Genomic DNA, 16,117 nt, shown 5'->3' on the forward strand with positions numbered 1-16,117 from the left:
AAGCCTATTGATTAGCAGCCCACAGGAGAATTCAGTTAAACAATCATCTGGTGTGTGTGTGTGTGTGTGTGTGTGTGTGTGTGTGTGTGTGTGTGTGTGTGTGTGTGTGTGTGTGTGTGTGTGTGTGTGTGTGTGTGTGTGTGTGTGTGTGTGTGTGTGTGTGTGTGTGTGTGTGTTGTGTGTGGGAAGTCCCCACAAGAATAGTAAACCAACAAAGATTTGACTAACCTGGGACATTTTGTTGGTCCCCACAAGGTAAAATGCTATTTCTAAGGGGTTTAGGGTTAAGGTTAGAATTAGTGTTTGGGTTAGAATTAGGGTTAAGGTTAGGGTTAGATGTTAGGGAAAATATCATTTTGAATGGGACTGAATTGTATGTCCCCACAAGGTTAACTGCTTAAGACTGTGTGTGTAGAGAGAAAAATAACTATATATTTTTTTCTCCTCTGTTTTTCTGTTCCTATGTTCTAACCAGCCTTATAACAGGTCAGTAAGGCTGCATTTACATCCGCAGCCCAATTCTGATGTTTTTCTCACTATTTGGTATTTTAACCAATCACATCCGATCTTTTCACATCAGCTCTTTTTTTTCAGAGCTGATCTGATTGGTCAAAAGACCAATTAGTGAAAAAAATATCAGAATTGGGCTGGACACAGTTTAATTGACTGACACTACAAACTGACAATGTAGCATCTGGTCTATTCCTCCACAGCTGCACCCCTTTCTATCATCCCTTCCACTCTGTTTGTAATTTCAGGCCAATACTGATCCCATTGATCCATCCATCCAGGTCATGACACCGATGCAGCTGTTGGAGTCTGATATTTCAAATTCAAGCCACCGATATTCCCCTGCCATCTACATAAAACAAGACCAATAGCCAACCTCTATCTCACAGACACTAATGCCTGTAAGACCAGGGGCACCTGTCTAGAATGACAGTATTTAAACAAATTCATTACAAGAATGTTCCATGATGGAGCCTAATTGATATATCGCAATGAATGTGATGATAGAAAGTAAATGTAAAGACTTATATTTTATTATATTTTATATGATTCTTACAAATCATTTAAATACAATCGAATGTAATCAAATGAAGGTTTATGTTAGGTAGAAAATGTGTAAAGCGTGCACAGTGCACATCGAAACCCCCGTGAGCTGTTTGGAGCATCCTTGAAGAGCATGCGCGCTGTATTCCTGTCTCTATCCGGTTAAACAGCTGGGTCTCTGCACGGAGAGAGACAAACGTGATTCTGCTCTGCTGTGTGTGTGACAGAGGCGACATGGCGAGGATAAAAAATATTGGGATTATTGCTTTTCTAATGCCTTCGCTTTAGAAGGCATTACATAAGAAAATAAAAAGGATGAGATGAGGCCTACGAAGACGAGACATCCACATCGCCACATGAAATGATGAGCGCCAATTCGACTGAAACACTCAAGGACTGAACACTCCGGATTGCCATTTATGAAGGAGGTGCATAATTTCATTAACATACGGAGCTTTTGTTAACGATTTGTTTTTCGTTGGTTTGTTTTAGCCTAGACTACTATCGAGAAACTGTCGTTATGGTAAGACATGCAGTATGTTTGTAATTGTGGCCGTATATATTTAGAAATTGTTCGTATGTTGATTGTTGATTTTTCTAAGCTGTTCATTTGTCATTTGTGCATGGACTATCCCGTGGACTTGTATAGGCCACTGAACAGCAGTTGAAAACAACCTCAAATGTGACTTTGGTGATTAAAAAGGGTAGTTGTAGGTTATAGTAAATTGAAGTGATACATAAATGATGCATTGAGGCCATGCGAAAAACTACATGATGCAAACAAGTGGAATACTTGGAGAACATACTAGGTTATTTTTGATCAGTTGAAATCTAACCTATGATTTATTGGCAAATCTTTCCTAATATAAAGGATCCCACTTTTTCCCACTTTTTCCCAACGTATAAAGGCGTTATAGAGCATGTATAGTCCTAATTCAAAACCATCTTAAATATGATACAACATCGAAGTATCAATCAATCAAATGTATTTATAAAGCCATTTTTACATCAGCTGATGTCACAAAGTGCTATACAGAAACCCAGCCTAAAACCCCAAACAACATGCAATGCAGATGTAGAAGCACCTGTCAAGTAGGTGTCCTTATTGGTGCTACATTGATGCCCAGACAAAGCAGGTTCATTACACAGGCCTCAGTGGTGAATTTACTCTGTTTTCTTCCCACACATCCTTTCAGTCAGAGAGCCCAAGATAAAGACCCCCCTCTCTCTCTTACACACACACACACACACACACTCCTTTCCCTCCAATCTAGTATTGAATGGGGTATTCAGTGGCCTGTTTGTGTTAGATCACAAGCCACTGTCAGCCTCCTGGGCTCTGGCATTTGGGTCCAGCAGTGGTAGAAGAAGGGGGAATGGTTGGAGGCTTGTTGTCTGGGTTAGGAAAATGGAGGTGGAAATGAAAGTGTCAGAAATGATGCCAGTATGCCACCAGTCACATTTGATTTACAACCCTTTTTCTCCCCAATTTCATGATATCCATTTACAATCTTGTCTCATCACTGCAATTCCCCAATGGGCTCAGGCGAGGCGAAAGTCAAGTCACGTGTCCTCCGAAACACGACACGCCAAACCACGCTCTTTAACACCTGCCTGCTTAACCCGGAAGCCAGCCACACCACTGTGTCAGATGAAACAACGTTCAACTGACAACCGAAGTCAGCCTGCAGGCACCCCCCCCAGCCAAACCCTCCCCTAACACGGACAGCGCTGTGCCAATTATGCACCGCCCTATGGGACTCCCAGTCACTGCCAGTTGTGACGCAGCCTGGGATTGAACCCGGGTTTGTAGTGACGCCTCAAGCATGCAATGCAGTGCCTTAGACCACTGCGCCACTCAGGAGGCCCCATACCATACATTTTCAGCTACAGAGAGATGAAGAAAAATATTACAACAAAACATTCTGTAACTGCAGTTAAAAACTTTCTGCAAATCACTGGCTAAACACACTGTAGGCATAACCAGATGTTCTTCAATAAATACAGTTTTGCAGCAGCAGAGCTTGGTGCAGCTCCTGAATCTTTACACATACATCCATTTTATTTCAGTAGTCAATAAAATACTGTCCAGGATCTGGCTTTTGTGATCATTTTAGCAGCCATTTATTGAGCAGTTTTTAGTGACTGTGGCTTGTTTATGGCTTGGCCAATGGAAATGCAACAGAAAGTGTAAATAACCCAAGACAGGTCCATTCCCTAACAAAATATTAATGCAGCGCTCCATATATATATATCCCTTGCTGGCTGGCTCTTAAAGGATTGGTAAGTGCCAGCCCTGGACCACTCTTAGGAGTGGCTGAGTGTATTCCACACAGGTCACGCATGGAGAGGCTGTCCTTGGCTTAGCATACTCTCAGCTCACACCCTAAAATCTGGGTCAGAATTTACAGAAATGTATCATATAAATGACTCCTAGTCTTGGACTCATACTCCTGCCTTATAAAAAACAAAAATAAAATACACATTCGGTCACATTTTTTTTGTTGTTGCAGAAATGCCACAGTAAGGTTTTTTTATTGGAAAAACAAATGATTAAAACTGGCAAAATGTACAAGATAGTCTAAGATGTGAAGGTAGGCTAAAGCATATGAAAGGGAGCTTACTCTAGAGCTTAACTATGTTAAGCCTGAAGACAGTCCTTGGGTTCCAGGAAGTAAGGAGCAACATGAAAAGAAAAACAAAGGACAACAACTAAAGAAGTACCTCGGTGCTTGCCTGGGGCAAGGTAGTTGTTCTGAGGCAAAACTCACAAACACAGAAAACGTGTAAGAGGGAGCTCTGCCTGGCATATCAGGATATGAATTTGGATGAATATTCAAGAGATTTATCTGACTCTGCAAGAGATTTGTCTTGTCCTGAAACTTAATAGATTTGGCAAGTTTTTGGACAGATAAATGTATCTGTTTGTACAGGATCTCTTAGTCACGGCAGTGCTTTATTGCCAGCCTTCCCATAATTCTTGAATCTGGTCTAATGTTTATTCTCCATTTAAAAGTAGCCTATTTTGCATGTGATTAATGCCTTTAATCAACTGATATCTGTACTAGCATAACCCAAAATTGTTAATGCCATACACACAGTCCTGGTTAAACTGTGTGTTGTTTGAGCAATGATCTACATTCATTAGTGAAAAGCTCAGCTTCATAACTGTAGGGGTCCTATTTTTGATATATCTTTAAAAGGGAAGAGGCTACCCACAACTCAGTGGGTGATGAGAAAAACTGGCATTACCTCTGTCTTGTACTGCCCAGTTGAGATTGACAAGAGCAATCTGCTTTCTGCAAAAACAAGTATGTTATTGCTGAAAGGGAGGGGTTTAAAAGGCTGACTGATCAAGATGTGTGACCTCACACTATTGGTTCCTGTCAGAAACTGGCGAATTAGATGATGACACAATGAATCTCTCATTGTGGTTAAAAACTGTAATTTAATCACTAGCATCTGATAGTTGTTCTATAAACTCTTTCTCTAAGCTTATTTTCATTCCACTCTGGTCTCGCTTGGTGTTGGCAAGAAAGAACGCCGTCGCATCTCAAGCCTTTGTCTAGAACTGGGCCTTGTTCCAAAGCTGAGTCTGAGATGAAGGTCAGAGGTTACTCTGACAAGAGCAGGATCTAGTTTTGAGACCATTCAGGCAATTGGTTTTGTGTCATGCATGCCAACTACATATTGTAGACATAGAACTTATAGTTTGCCATCTTGTAGAGGAGGAAATGGTGACTGACTTAGGCTCACCTCCTGTCCTTTATAATAGAGACGTATACAACCATAATCACTCTGCCTCAATAATACAATATTTCTCCTGTGTCTCCTATCTGTAGTTTCATCTCTGGGGATAAGACGAGAAAGCTGAGCCTTGACCTCATTCAGACAGCCTTCCATTGTCTCCTGACTCGAGAGGTTCTGTCTACACATTACTGTCGAGATACGTACATCAACAAGCTATGGAGTGGAACCTCTTGCTCAAGCGGCTCAAGGTCGAGGTACATCTAAGGACATTTGACAAGTAGGGTCTACCATCTCCTGATTCCTGTTCCCCTCATTCTGAGAAGTATTGTAGATCACGTACATCACAAGAATCGTTTTGCTGAGATGAGTAGACAAGGGGGTATGTTACTGGGATAGAATGCTTTACACCAGAGCTCTGTATATGTTTGGAGCCAGCAGCAGGCTGAGATAAAGAGGGGATCGATGGCCAAGCCCCTCTACAGACTGCAGCGTTTCCTCCGGAGGGCCCAGCTGTTCCTGCTCTTCCTGGGTGTGGCCTACATCATGGCCGGGAGCGTCCTGCTGCTCCAACGGGCCAGCCTGGTGGTGACCCAGCGAGGGGCCACCAGCCCTCCACTGCCCTCCATACCCTCACCACCCCGGGCCCTGGAGCTGGGGATGCCACCTGTAAGGGTAGGAGGCTACGGGGGCAGGAGCTCACGGATCATGGCCAGGGGGCAGGGGTACCAGCCTGGGAGCCTGTTGGACAACAGGACTGGAGCACGCTGGCTCATGTCGAGGAATCTGGAGATCCGACAGCTGCGGCGGCGCTGGTTCCACAGCCTGATGACGGAGAAGGATATGTCACAGGTGGAGAGGAGCACCCCCAGGAGGAATGTGCCTCACAAAGGTACCTGCCGACCTATCCCAGAAATGAGGAAAATTATTCTCTGCTATTTAGAGTGGAGATTCTGAAGGGGTATTGTATTCTATAAATTAGCTATGTGGCAACTCCTCAAGTTTTGGAGATGCTACCTGAGAAAGTGGTTGACAAAATGAAGTAACACAATGACAGACTACTTAACCTGTAACTAATGCTTTGCTGTTTTATGTATGTTTGTTTGTTTGGTCTCATGTCAAGGTTCTTACATAGGCTGCTTTCTGGATAATTCCAAGGAGCGGGCTTTAAGGGGGTCTGTATTTACTGATTTCCGCAAAATGACCAGCACCATGTGCCAGGATACCTGCTTAGCGAGGTAAATATATCTCCATCCTGCTTCAACACACTATTATCAGATCTTTCATAACATAGGAAATATTTCACATCTCAGGAGGAGCATTTCATCAACATTATATAACCCCCATTCCCAACCTATAATCTCTGCAGATTAAACTGCACAGAATCTGTGTATCTGGAATGCACTCACAGATAGGCAGACTATAGAATTAGCATAGCATATGCATATGCTCACCCCGAGGAGCTCCACGATACTTGACTTGTATTAACTAGTAATGGAAGAGGGTTTGGGGGAAAGAGTGTAAGCACAGACCTACAGTTGCAGGAGCAGAGCTCTAGCTGGCTTGTCCCAGGCTGAGAATTTGAAGCTTCCGAATGAAGGACGTGTGAGCAGAGGAGCAGTGAGGAGTTTTGAAGTCTCAGGGTAGATGTTGGGGGGGTTGAGGAGGGGGGGTTGGAGAGATGGAGTGATCTGCAGTGAGGGACTAGGGAGCGACAGGCAGGCAGACTGCTTCAGTCTCTGTCAGTATTAATTGTGCAGCAGAGCAAAGGGAGCGAGACATATGGTACTCCCCTAATTAACCCCTAGGGTAGAGGAGCGTGCTGCATTTGCATTGCTGTTGAATTCATTATTAACATACTGTATGTTCTCATGTTATATGCCTGGTTCAGCATAGTTATAGAAAAAAACATTACTCTTGAAAAATAAGACTGTTTAGGCAATCAATATATATACGTTTCTTATGAATAACCAGATTGTTTAGAGATTACGGATGTGTTGTGAATACTTTGAATTGATGTAAACTGTTACCAGAGGTTCATATCTATCTGAATGTAATTTATTACAGTGGCTACCAGTTTGCTGGTCTGGAGTATGGGTCGGAGTGTTACTGTGGCAACCACATCACCAGCCTGCGTGTGAGAGACAAGGAATGTAACTTGGACTGTAAAGGGGAGAAAGGCTCGCAGTGTGGCGGTGTTGGGCGCCTGTCAGTGTTCACGGTGGAGGATGTGCTTCCAGGCCAGAGGAGATGTGAGTATGATGGACCTGGTCCAATCTTGAGAGCTGGGGAACAGCAGGAGATGTGAGTATGATGGACCTGGTCCAATCTTGAGAGCTGGGGAACAGCAGGAGATGTGAGTATCAGGGACCTGGTCCAATCTTGAGAGCTGGGAAACAGCAGGAGATGTGAGTATGATGGACCTGGTCCAATCTTGAGAGCTGGGGAACAGCAGGAGATGTGAGTATCAGGGACCTGGTCCAATCTTGAGAGCTGGGAAACAGCAGGAGATGTGAGTATGATGGACCTGGTCCAATCTTGAGAGCTGGGAAACAGCAGGAGATGTGAGTATCAGGGACCTGGTCCAATCTTGAGAGCTGGGAAACAGCAGGAGATGTGAGTATGATGGACCTGGTCCAATCTTGAGAGCTGGGAAACAGCAGGAGATGTGAGTATGATGGACCTGGTCCAATCTTGAGAGCTGGGAAACAGCAGGAGATGTGAGTATGATGGACCTGGTCCAATCTTGAGAGCTGGGAAACAGCAGGAGATGTGAGTATCAGGGACCTGGTCCAATCTTGAGAGCTGGGAAACAGCAGGAGATGTGAGTATCAGGGACCTGGTCCAATCTTGAGAGCTGGGAAACAGCAGGAGATGTGAGTATGATGGACCTGGTCCAATCTTGAGAGCTGGGAAACAGCAGGAGATGTGAGTATCAGGGACCTGGTCCAATCTTGAGAGCTGGGAAACAGCAGGAGATGTGAGTATGATGGACCTGGTCCAATCTTGAGAGCTGGGAAACAGCAGGAGATGTGAGTATCAGGGACCTGGTCCAATCTTGAGAGCTGGGAAACAGCAGGAGATGTGAGTATCAGGGACCTGGTCCAATCTTGAGAGCTGGGAAACAGCAGGAGATGTGAGTATGATGGACCTGGTCCAATCTTGAGAGCTGGGAAACAGCAGGAGATGTGAGTATCAGGGACCTGGTCCAATCTTGAGAGCTGGGAAACAGCAGGAGATGTGAGTATCAGGGACCTGGTCCAATCTTGAGAGCTGGGAAACAGCAGGAGATGTGATTATCAGGGACCTGGTCCAATCTTGAGAGCTGGGAAACAGCAGGAGATGTGATTATCAGGGACCTGGTCCAATCTTGAGAGCTGGGAAACAGCAGGAGATGTGAGTATCAGGGACCTGGTCCAATCTTGAGAGCTGGGAAACAGCAGGAGATGTGAGTATCAGGGACCTGGTCCAATCTTGAGAGCTGGGGAACAGCAGGAAATTGGGTCAAGTTGATAAAGCATCGCATTCACTTGAGACTTGCCTCTCCTGTGTCTGCAGACAGGAACGTGCGTTACCGCGGCTGCTTCAGGGAGCCTGAGAACAGCTCCTCTACATCTCTGGTCCATGTGCTCCAGCTCAACCTCACCTCCCAGTCCTGCATAGAGGCCTGCATGAACAAGGTTGGACCCCTAGGGTACCATTGCCAGGGTTTTGCAGTATGACGTTGCTTATAAATATATTGTGAAGCATTTACTATGTGCCTATGAAGACATTTTGAATGCCCTATAAACCCATTATACGTTTTAGTTTGTTTAAAGTGTGACCGAATTTGCCTGGCCTAGGAGTTTCCGCTGGCTATGCTGAGGAGTCCGGACTGTTTCTGTGGTTACGCTACTCCTGACTTCACTCTCCATGAGCCGGCTGAGGAGGAGCACTGTTCACAGAGCAACACCACTGAAGCTTCCTTACCATCAACCCTCCAGCACTTCTACCAGGTCTACCAGACACCTGTCCAAGGTAACATGGTCAGACAACCACAAAAGCATTCTTCCTTCTAATCCAGGACTGCCAACCTTGTGAAATAATTTTAAGCACCACTTTGGCATGACACCAAACTCCACTTTGCACCACGGAAATTCAAATCAATCACTCAAATTGTGTTGGACTTTGTCTTCTGCAATTCGGTATGCTTCTGAGCAGACTATGTACAAATCCCATCCTAACTTAAAATGTTCCTTTCTCCCAGACTCCAGATGCACAGAGAAGAAGTTCCTACCAGAGAAGTCCAGTTCATTGGTAGCGCTCTCCAGCTTCCCAGGAGCAGGCAACACCTGGGTCAGACACCTCATAGAGTTGGCCACAGGATACTACACAGGCAGCTACTACTTTGATGGAACCCTTTACAACAGAGGTCAGCTCCTATACTGTACAGCCACTGTATGTTTACACTGGATAGGAAAGAGGGCACCCACACTTTAGGAAACCATTTTTGTCCTTGGCCATCTGTTGTGCAGATCCAGCTATTTGCCTCAGTCCATAATGAATTCAAGATTATTTTTTAAAAGTTATCATCCATACCCCTCTGTCTTGCTTGGTTTATATGGCCAAAGATAAAAGCAAAATATTTCCCATATGGTTTGTGCATCTGTGTCTTGGTGTTGTGTAGGCTTCAAAGGCGAGAAGGATTACTGGAAGAGTGGTCGGACCATTTGTGTGAAAACACATGAAAGTGGGAGGAGAGAGATAGAGATGTATGACTCTGTCATCCTGCTGATCAGGAGCCCGTACCGTTCCCTCATGGCAGAGTTCAACAGGAAGTGTGCAGGACATCTGGGATACGCCTCTGATCAGCACTGGAAGACCAAAGGTACAGAGCCAGCCTGGAATCTGGGTTTTATTGTGGCTTGTATTAATCATGTACAGTATAGTACACCAGCCAGTAGGAGTCCTTCTGGGACCGTGTTTTGTTTTTTATTGCAGGGGGGAGGGTCTGTGTGTCTGTCTGCATTGTGTGAGTTGTTGTTCTTTCTGAAAAGTACTGCACAATAACGTGCCCCCACCCCCACACTTCTCGTAGAGTGGCCTGAGTTTGTGAGCAGCTACGCCTCCTGGTGGGCATCCCACGTACTGGACTGGCTGCAGTTCGGCCAACGGGTCCTAGTGGTCCACTTCGAGGAACTACAGACAGCGCTGGTGCCCCAGCTACGATCCATCGCCTCCTTCCTCAACACCACAGTGACCGAGGACAGACTGCTATGTGCCGAGAGCAACCAGGATGGACACTTTAAACGCTCCGGGGCCCGGCAGCCCACCTTCGACCCCTTCACACCCGACATGAGAGGAATGATAGATGGGCTGATCCGTGCTGTGGACCAGGCTCTCCGGGACAGAAACCACACAGGCCTTCCACTGGAGTATCTGCCCAGATGATGGACCGCTAAACTCTGATAACCCTGATCTCTACCTTGTCCACTACCCTGTCCCTCCTCAGCTTTCACTGATGGATGGATACCCCCAATCCAACTCAATCCAACTCAATCCAACTCAAGTGAAAGTGTTTCAAATCAGGAACGTGCCCTGCAAAGGAAACATAGAGGCTATTCTCACAAAGCACTTTTTATGCTTTAGAAGTGCTGGTTTATTAAAGCGCTGTTTTTCTGTTTTAGATGTGTTTTGGTTTTTGGGACATTGCCTTATTGGAGGTGAACTGATAAGTGTACCAAACAATGGAAACAGTTTCCTCTGTTTTAAATCAACTCTAAATAAACTGTATCTCCTATAAAAACTATACGCTACATCCTGTGGTACAATCCACTTTTGAGTTTTGTTTTTGTGATCAAAATATAAGAACTCAATATATTGGATTACATCATAATAAAGTGACATTTCAAATATCTAATGCAGGCAACATCTTCAGAAAAGGGATACTGTTGTTATATGTGTTAACATTGGAGTGTGTGTAAGGTGGTGTTTTAGGCATATACAGAATGAATGGGTTCCGATGGTAATACTGACAATATAATTAGACCATCAAATAACCGAAGTAACCAAAATATACCTCGATCCCAAAAAATATCTTGGGGAATCAACTACACTACAGCCACACGGACAGTGGAACAAATCTGCCAGTATTTTGAGTGCTACATCCCCAGAGAGCAGTGGTGGAAAAAGTACCGGATTGTCATACTTGAGTAAAAGTAAAGATACATTAAAGGACATTGACTCAAGTGAAAGTCACCCAGTAAAATACTACTTGAGTAAAAGTCTAAAAGTATTTGGTTTTAAATATACTTAAGTATCAAACATAATTTCAAAATCCTTATATTACGCAACCCAGACGGCATGATTTTCTTGTTTTTAAATTTACGGATAGCCAGGGACACACTTCAACAATCAGACATAATTTACAAACGAAGCATTGGCGTTTAGTGAGTCTGCCAGATCAGAGGCAGTACGGATGACCAGTGATATTCTCTTGATAAGTGAGTGAAGTAGACCATTTTCCTGTCCTGCTAAGCATTCAAAAAGATATCGAGTACTTTTGGGTGTCAGGGAAAATGTATGGAGTAAAAAGTACATTATTTTATTCAGGAATGTATTGGAATAAAAGTTGTCAAAAATATAAATTGTAAAGTACAGATACCCCCAAAAACGACTTAAGTAAAAATACTTTAAAGTACTACTTAAGTACTTTACACCACTGCCAGAGAGGAGAGGGAGAGTGTGCAGGCTCATGACAGAATGATCTGTCCCAGGTCAAGAGAGCAGCGCTGGACCAGGCCAGACAGACAGTCCCAGCCTGCAGGTTTAGCCCAGGGAAGAGGGGCAAGTCGCTAGTCCTCTATACTAATCTGTACTGAGCTGATAAGAGCAGCAGCACTGGTTGTGTGGGCGATGCACTTTGGACCAAAGTGTCTGGATTTACAATTGTATAATATGGTACTCTCTCTTTCTCTCTCTGCCTCGTTCTCTCTCTGTCTCGGTCTCTATCTCTCCCTCCCTGTCTGCAGCATCGAATACTCTCATGGAAAATATTTGTAAAATGTTTTTTGGAAAACAGCTTAAAGTGATATATCAAAATACCAAACTACATCTTGTATTCCTATTAGGCCTTATTACACAAATACACATTACAAAGCGTGTATATCCTGAAAATAAAAAGGTATATTTGAGCAGAGACCATGGGTATGCAATGTTGACGTGGGATTCTGGGAAATAGGGAATACATGCTGAGCTCATTCTTCTATTGGTGGCTGAAGTAGAGTTGTTATTAATATCCAGTGCCACTTGGTGAAAGTGAATGCTACAATACAGATTGGAGGTTGGTATTGGTATGTGCCAGTCTTTTGTTTTTCCAGTCTAATGTACACTTGGTGTCATCATGTGGACATTAAGTCACATTTTGGGATTATGGGTAAAGGGATAGTTCCCTCAAAATATACTATTTTCAATTTACTCTGGCTGTAGTCGATTCACCATCGCCATACCACTACTGCAACTATGGAAGAATAAACAAACATTTAATCAAGAGGTTACTAAAACGTGTTGTGTCTGAACCTGCAATTTACCTCAACACTGATAAAGTACACTGATAAGTACATGTACCTTAATGCTGTCGACATCATACCTAAATCACCAGTTCACATTGTCTTTTCTTTATCAGGCCTTGTAATATAAAATCCACCAGATGATGTCAGGGTAAGACCTATGGCGCATCCTAACAGGACAAGTAATGCCCGCTACAGCCATTCCATAAGCATATCGTCCAGATATGACAATAAATATTTTTATCCATGGACAAGTTTTTGACAAAACTGCACGATAGAAAGCATGTGTACACATTAATTTCATGAGTATGATTTGTGTGTGGTGATTTTGTATGTTTAGTTGCATGGTGTATTCTGCTGAGGAGTCATTTTTATCCCCTATTTCTGGCAGCAGGAGAGAGGTGTCAAGGTGTTACATTTAAGAGGCTCATCAGCTTATTCGGGATATGGGTCAGCAAAGGTGGAGTTGCTTTTCGACCCACCTCCCAGCATACTCTCTCTCTCTCTCTCTCTCTCTCTCTCTCTCTCTCTCTCTCTCACTCACACGCACACGCACACACACAATGCAATAGCCTACCACCCAGGATTCAAATTAATCAATAAAGGCCTCTCTAGTCATAGGAGATAATCCCTGATATTTAGTAGGTCTGTCCATATTCAAATATAGTAGTCCTGTCCATATTCAAATATAGTAGGTCTGTCCATATTCAAATATAGTAGGCCTGTCCATATTCAAATATAGTAGGCCTGTCCATATTCAAATATAGTAGGTCTGTCCATATTCAAATATAGTAGGTCTGTGTCAAGCCCTGACCTGAGAGAGCCTTTTTATGTCTCTATTTAGGTTTGGTCAGGGTGTGATTTGGGTGGGCATTCTATGTCCGTGTTTCTATGTTTGGGATTTCTTTGTTTCGGCCCGGGTATGACTCTCAATCAGGAACAGCTGTATATCGTTGTTGCTGATTGGGAGTCATACTTAGGCAGCCTGTTTTTCCTTGGGGTTTTGTGGGTAGATAATTTCTGTTTAGTGTTTTGCACCTGACGGAACTGTTCGGTTGTTCTTTTGTTTTGCTTGTCAGATTAAGTGTTCAGTTTTATCATTAAAAATGACAAACACTTACCACGCTGCATTTTGGTCTGATTTCTCCTCCCCTTCATCTGAGGACGACGAAGACCGTTACAGATCTACCCACCATATGAGGACCAAGCAGCGTGGGAACAAGGAGCAGAGGGTTCAGGATTCGTGGACTTGGGAGGAAATTCTGGACGGAAAGGGACCATGGAGACAAGCTGGGGAATATCGCCGCCCGAAAGAGGAACTGGAGGCAGCGAAAGCTGAGAGGCGGTGGTATGAGGCAAGGGAGCGCAGCAGGCACGAGAGGCAGCCCCCAAAATGTTTTTTTGGGGGGGCACACGAGAAGTTGGCCTGAGTCAGGAAGGAATTCTGAGCCAACTTCCCGTGCTTACAGGAGGCAGCGTGGTACTGCTCAGGCACCGTGTTATGCGGCAGAGCGCACGGTGTCCCCAGTACGCGTTGAGCGCCCGGTGCGCTACATCCCAGCTCCTAACATCTGCCGGGCGAGAGTGGGCATCGAGCCAGGACGGGTTGTGCAGGCCGTGTGCTCCAGACCTCCAGTGCGTCTCCAGGACCCGGTCTATCCTGTGCCTGCGCCCAGAACCAGGCCTCCTGCATGTCTCCCCAGCCTGGTGAGTCCTGTGCCTGCGCCCAGAGCCAGGCCTCCTGCATGTCTCCCCAGCCTGGTGAAGTCCTGTGCCTGCGCCCAGAGCCAGGCCTCCTGCATGTCTCCCCAGCCTGGTGAGTCCTGTGCCTGCGCCCAGAGCCAGTCCGGAGCCTGCCAGAGCCGCCCGCCAGTCCTGGAGCCGTCCAGAGCCTGCCCGCCAGCGCCGGAGCCGCCAGCATGCCGCCCGCCAGCCGGGCGCAGCCTATGAGTGCGCCCAGCCAGCCGGGCCGCAGCCGCCATAGCCGCCCGCCAGTCCGGGCGAAGCCGCCAGAGCCGCCCGCCTGCCCGGCGCCGCCAGAGCCGCCCGCCTGTCCGGGCGCCGCCAGAGTCGCCCGCCAGCCGGACGCTGCAGCCAGAGTCGCCCGCCAGCCGGGCGAAGCCGCCAGAGTCGCCCGCCTGTCCGGCGCCGCCAGAGTCGCCCGCCTGTCCGGCGCCGCCAGAGTCGCCCGCCTGTCCGGAGCCGCCAGAGTCGCCCGCCAGCCGGGCACAGCCAGAGTCGCCCTCCAGTCTGGGGCCCGCTGCGAGGGTCCCCAGTCCGTGGTTGGCGGCAGGAGATCACGCTCTAGGGGAGCCATTTAAGTGGGGTGACCCAGTGGTGGAGCGGGGTCTGCGTCCCGCTCCAGAGCCTCCACTGCGGAGAAATGCCCACCCAGACTCTCCCCTATAGGTTCAGGTTTTGCGGCCCGGAGTCCGCACCTTTGGGGGGGGGGGGGGGGGGTACTGTCACGCCCTGACCTGAGAGAGCCTTTTTATGTCTCTATTTAGGTTTGGTCAGGGTGTGATTTGGGTGGGCATTCTATGTCCGTGTTTCTATGTATGGGATTTCTTTGTTTCGGCCCGGGTATGACTCTCAATCAGGAACAGCTGTATATCGTTGTTGCTGATTGGGAGTCATACTTAGGCAGCCTGTTTTTTCTTGGGGTTTTGTGGGTAGATAATTTCTGTTTAGTGTTTTGCACCTGATTAATAGACAACTCTCAAGTCAAATTTGCTCTCATTCAGTGCTGTATTGTCCTGCCTGACAAAAATACATACAGTTACACATGTTTTGATGTTGTGGCTATTGCAATTGCCTCTAAGGAAAACACCCCTTAAACTCAGTAAGTGTAGAATAATGGTTGGCTGGAGGGGGTGGGGGGGTTGAAGTTTATACATGCATAATCTATGAGCAGAATTACTGTTTTACCTCAATTAGCCACGAAATCCCTAGTTGGGAAGTGATTGTTTACTGGAAGGTAAACATTTTCCCTCATGTGGGCCAGCCCCCTAGAAATTCGAGTTCAAATCAATGAGCTTTAGCCCCTAGCCATTTGAGTGACAGCTAGCAAGATCCACACACAGCAGAGCAAGAGACAGAGCAATGATGTGGTGCACATATCTGTACATGTGACGTAATGTAGTACGCAATTTTCGGGGACCACATCTGGCTCATGGGTGTTACTTTCAGAACTACTGGCTAAAACGCATACAAAGTACCAGAGAATATCTTTGAAAGACAACTTTCCAAGTCAAATTTGCTCTAATTCAGTGCTGTATGGCTCTGCCTGACAAAAATACATTCAGTTACAAGTTTATTTTGTGTTGTAGCTATTGTAACTGGCTCTAAGGAAAACAAGTGGGCTGAGACAGTGAAAATTGTCATTTCTGGGGCAGTGGTCTAAGGCACTACAGCGCAGTGCTAGCTGTGCCACTAGATATTCTGGGTTCGAGTCCAGGCTCTGTCACAGCTGGCGTGACCAGGAGACCCATGGGGCGGCGCACAATTGGCCCAGCATCGTCTGGGTTAGGGGAGGGTTTGGCCGGGATGTTCTTGTCCTATCGCGCACTAGCGATTCCTGTGGCGGGCCAGGCGCAGTGCCCGCTGACATGGTCGGCAGGTGTACCGTGTTTCCTCCAACACATTGGTGCGGCTGGCTTCCAGGTTAAGTGGGCATTGTGTCAAGAAGCAGTGTGGCTTGGTTGGGTTGTGTTTCGGAGGATGCACGGCTCTCGACCTTCGCCTCTCCCGAGTCCGTAACGGAGTTGCAG

The 16,117-nt window shown here is 46.0% G+C and overlaps 1 protein-coding gene across 1 annotated transcript; it reads left to right on the top strand.

Annotated features, from left to right (window-relative positions):
- Nucleotides 1-1,167: 1,167 nt before the first annotated feature.
- Nucleotides 1,168-12,328, top strand: wscd1a (WSC domain sialate O sulfotransferase 1a). The gene is made up of 9 exons (XM_014214968.3): nt 1,168-1,481; nt 4,896-5,692; nt 5,924-6,038; nt 6,868-7,052; nt 8,359-8,480; nt 8,643-8,817; nt 9,047-9,211; nt 9,467-9,667; nt 9,878-12,328. The coding sequence occupies exons 2-9, from the start codon at nt 5,266-5,268 to the stop codon at nt 10,228-10,230; spliced, it is 1,743 nt and encodes a 580-aa protein (XP_014070443.3). The 5' UTR covers nt 1,168-1,481; nt 4,896-5,265; the 3' UTR covers nt 10,231-12,328.
- Nucleotides 12,329-16,117: the final 3,789 nt, after the last annotated feature.

Source organism: Salmo salar, chromosome 09, assembly GCF_965601325.2.
Source record: "Salmo salar chromosome 09, fSalSal1, whole genome shotgun sequence".
In the NCBI taxonomy this organism is placed as follows: domain Eukaryota; kingdom Metazoa; phylum Chordata; class Actinopteri; order Salmoniformes; family Salmonidae; genus Salmo; species Salmo salar.

Excerpts from the sequence above, each read along its gene's own strand:
- wscd1a (XM_014214968.3), top strand. The coding sequence starts at position 5,266 with ATGGCCAAGCCCCTCTACAGACTGCAGCGTTTCCTCCGGAGGGCCCAG. Across the intron at positions 5,693-5,923 it reads GAGGAATGTGCCTCACAAAG|GTTCTTACATAGGCTGCTTT; the intron begins GTACCTGCCGAC and ends TCTCATGTCAAG. Across the intron at positions 9,212-9,466 it reads TGGAACCCTTTACAACAGAG|GCTTCAAAGGCGAGAAGGAT; the intron begins GTCAGCTCCTAT and ends GGTGTTGTGTAG.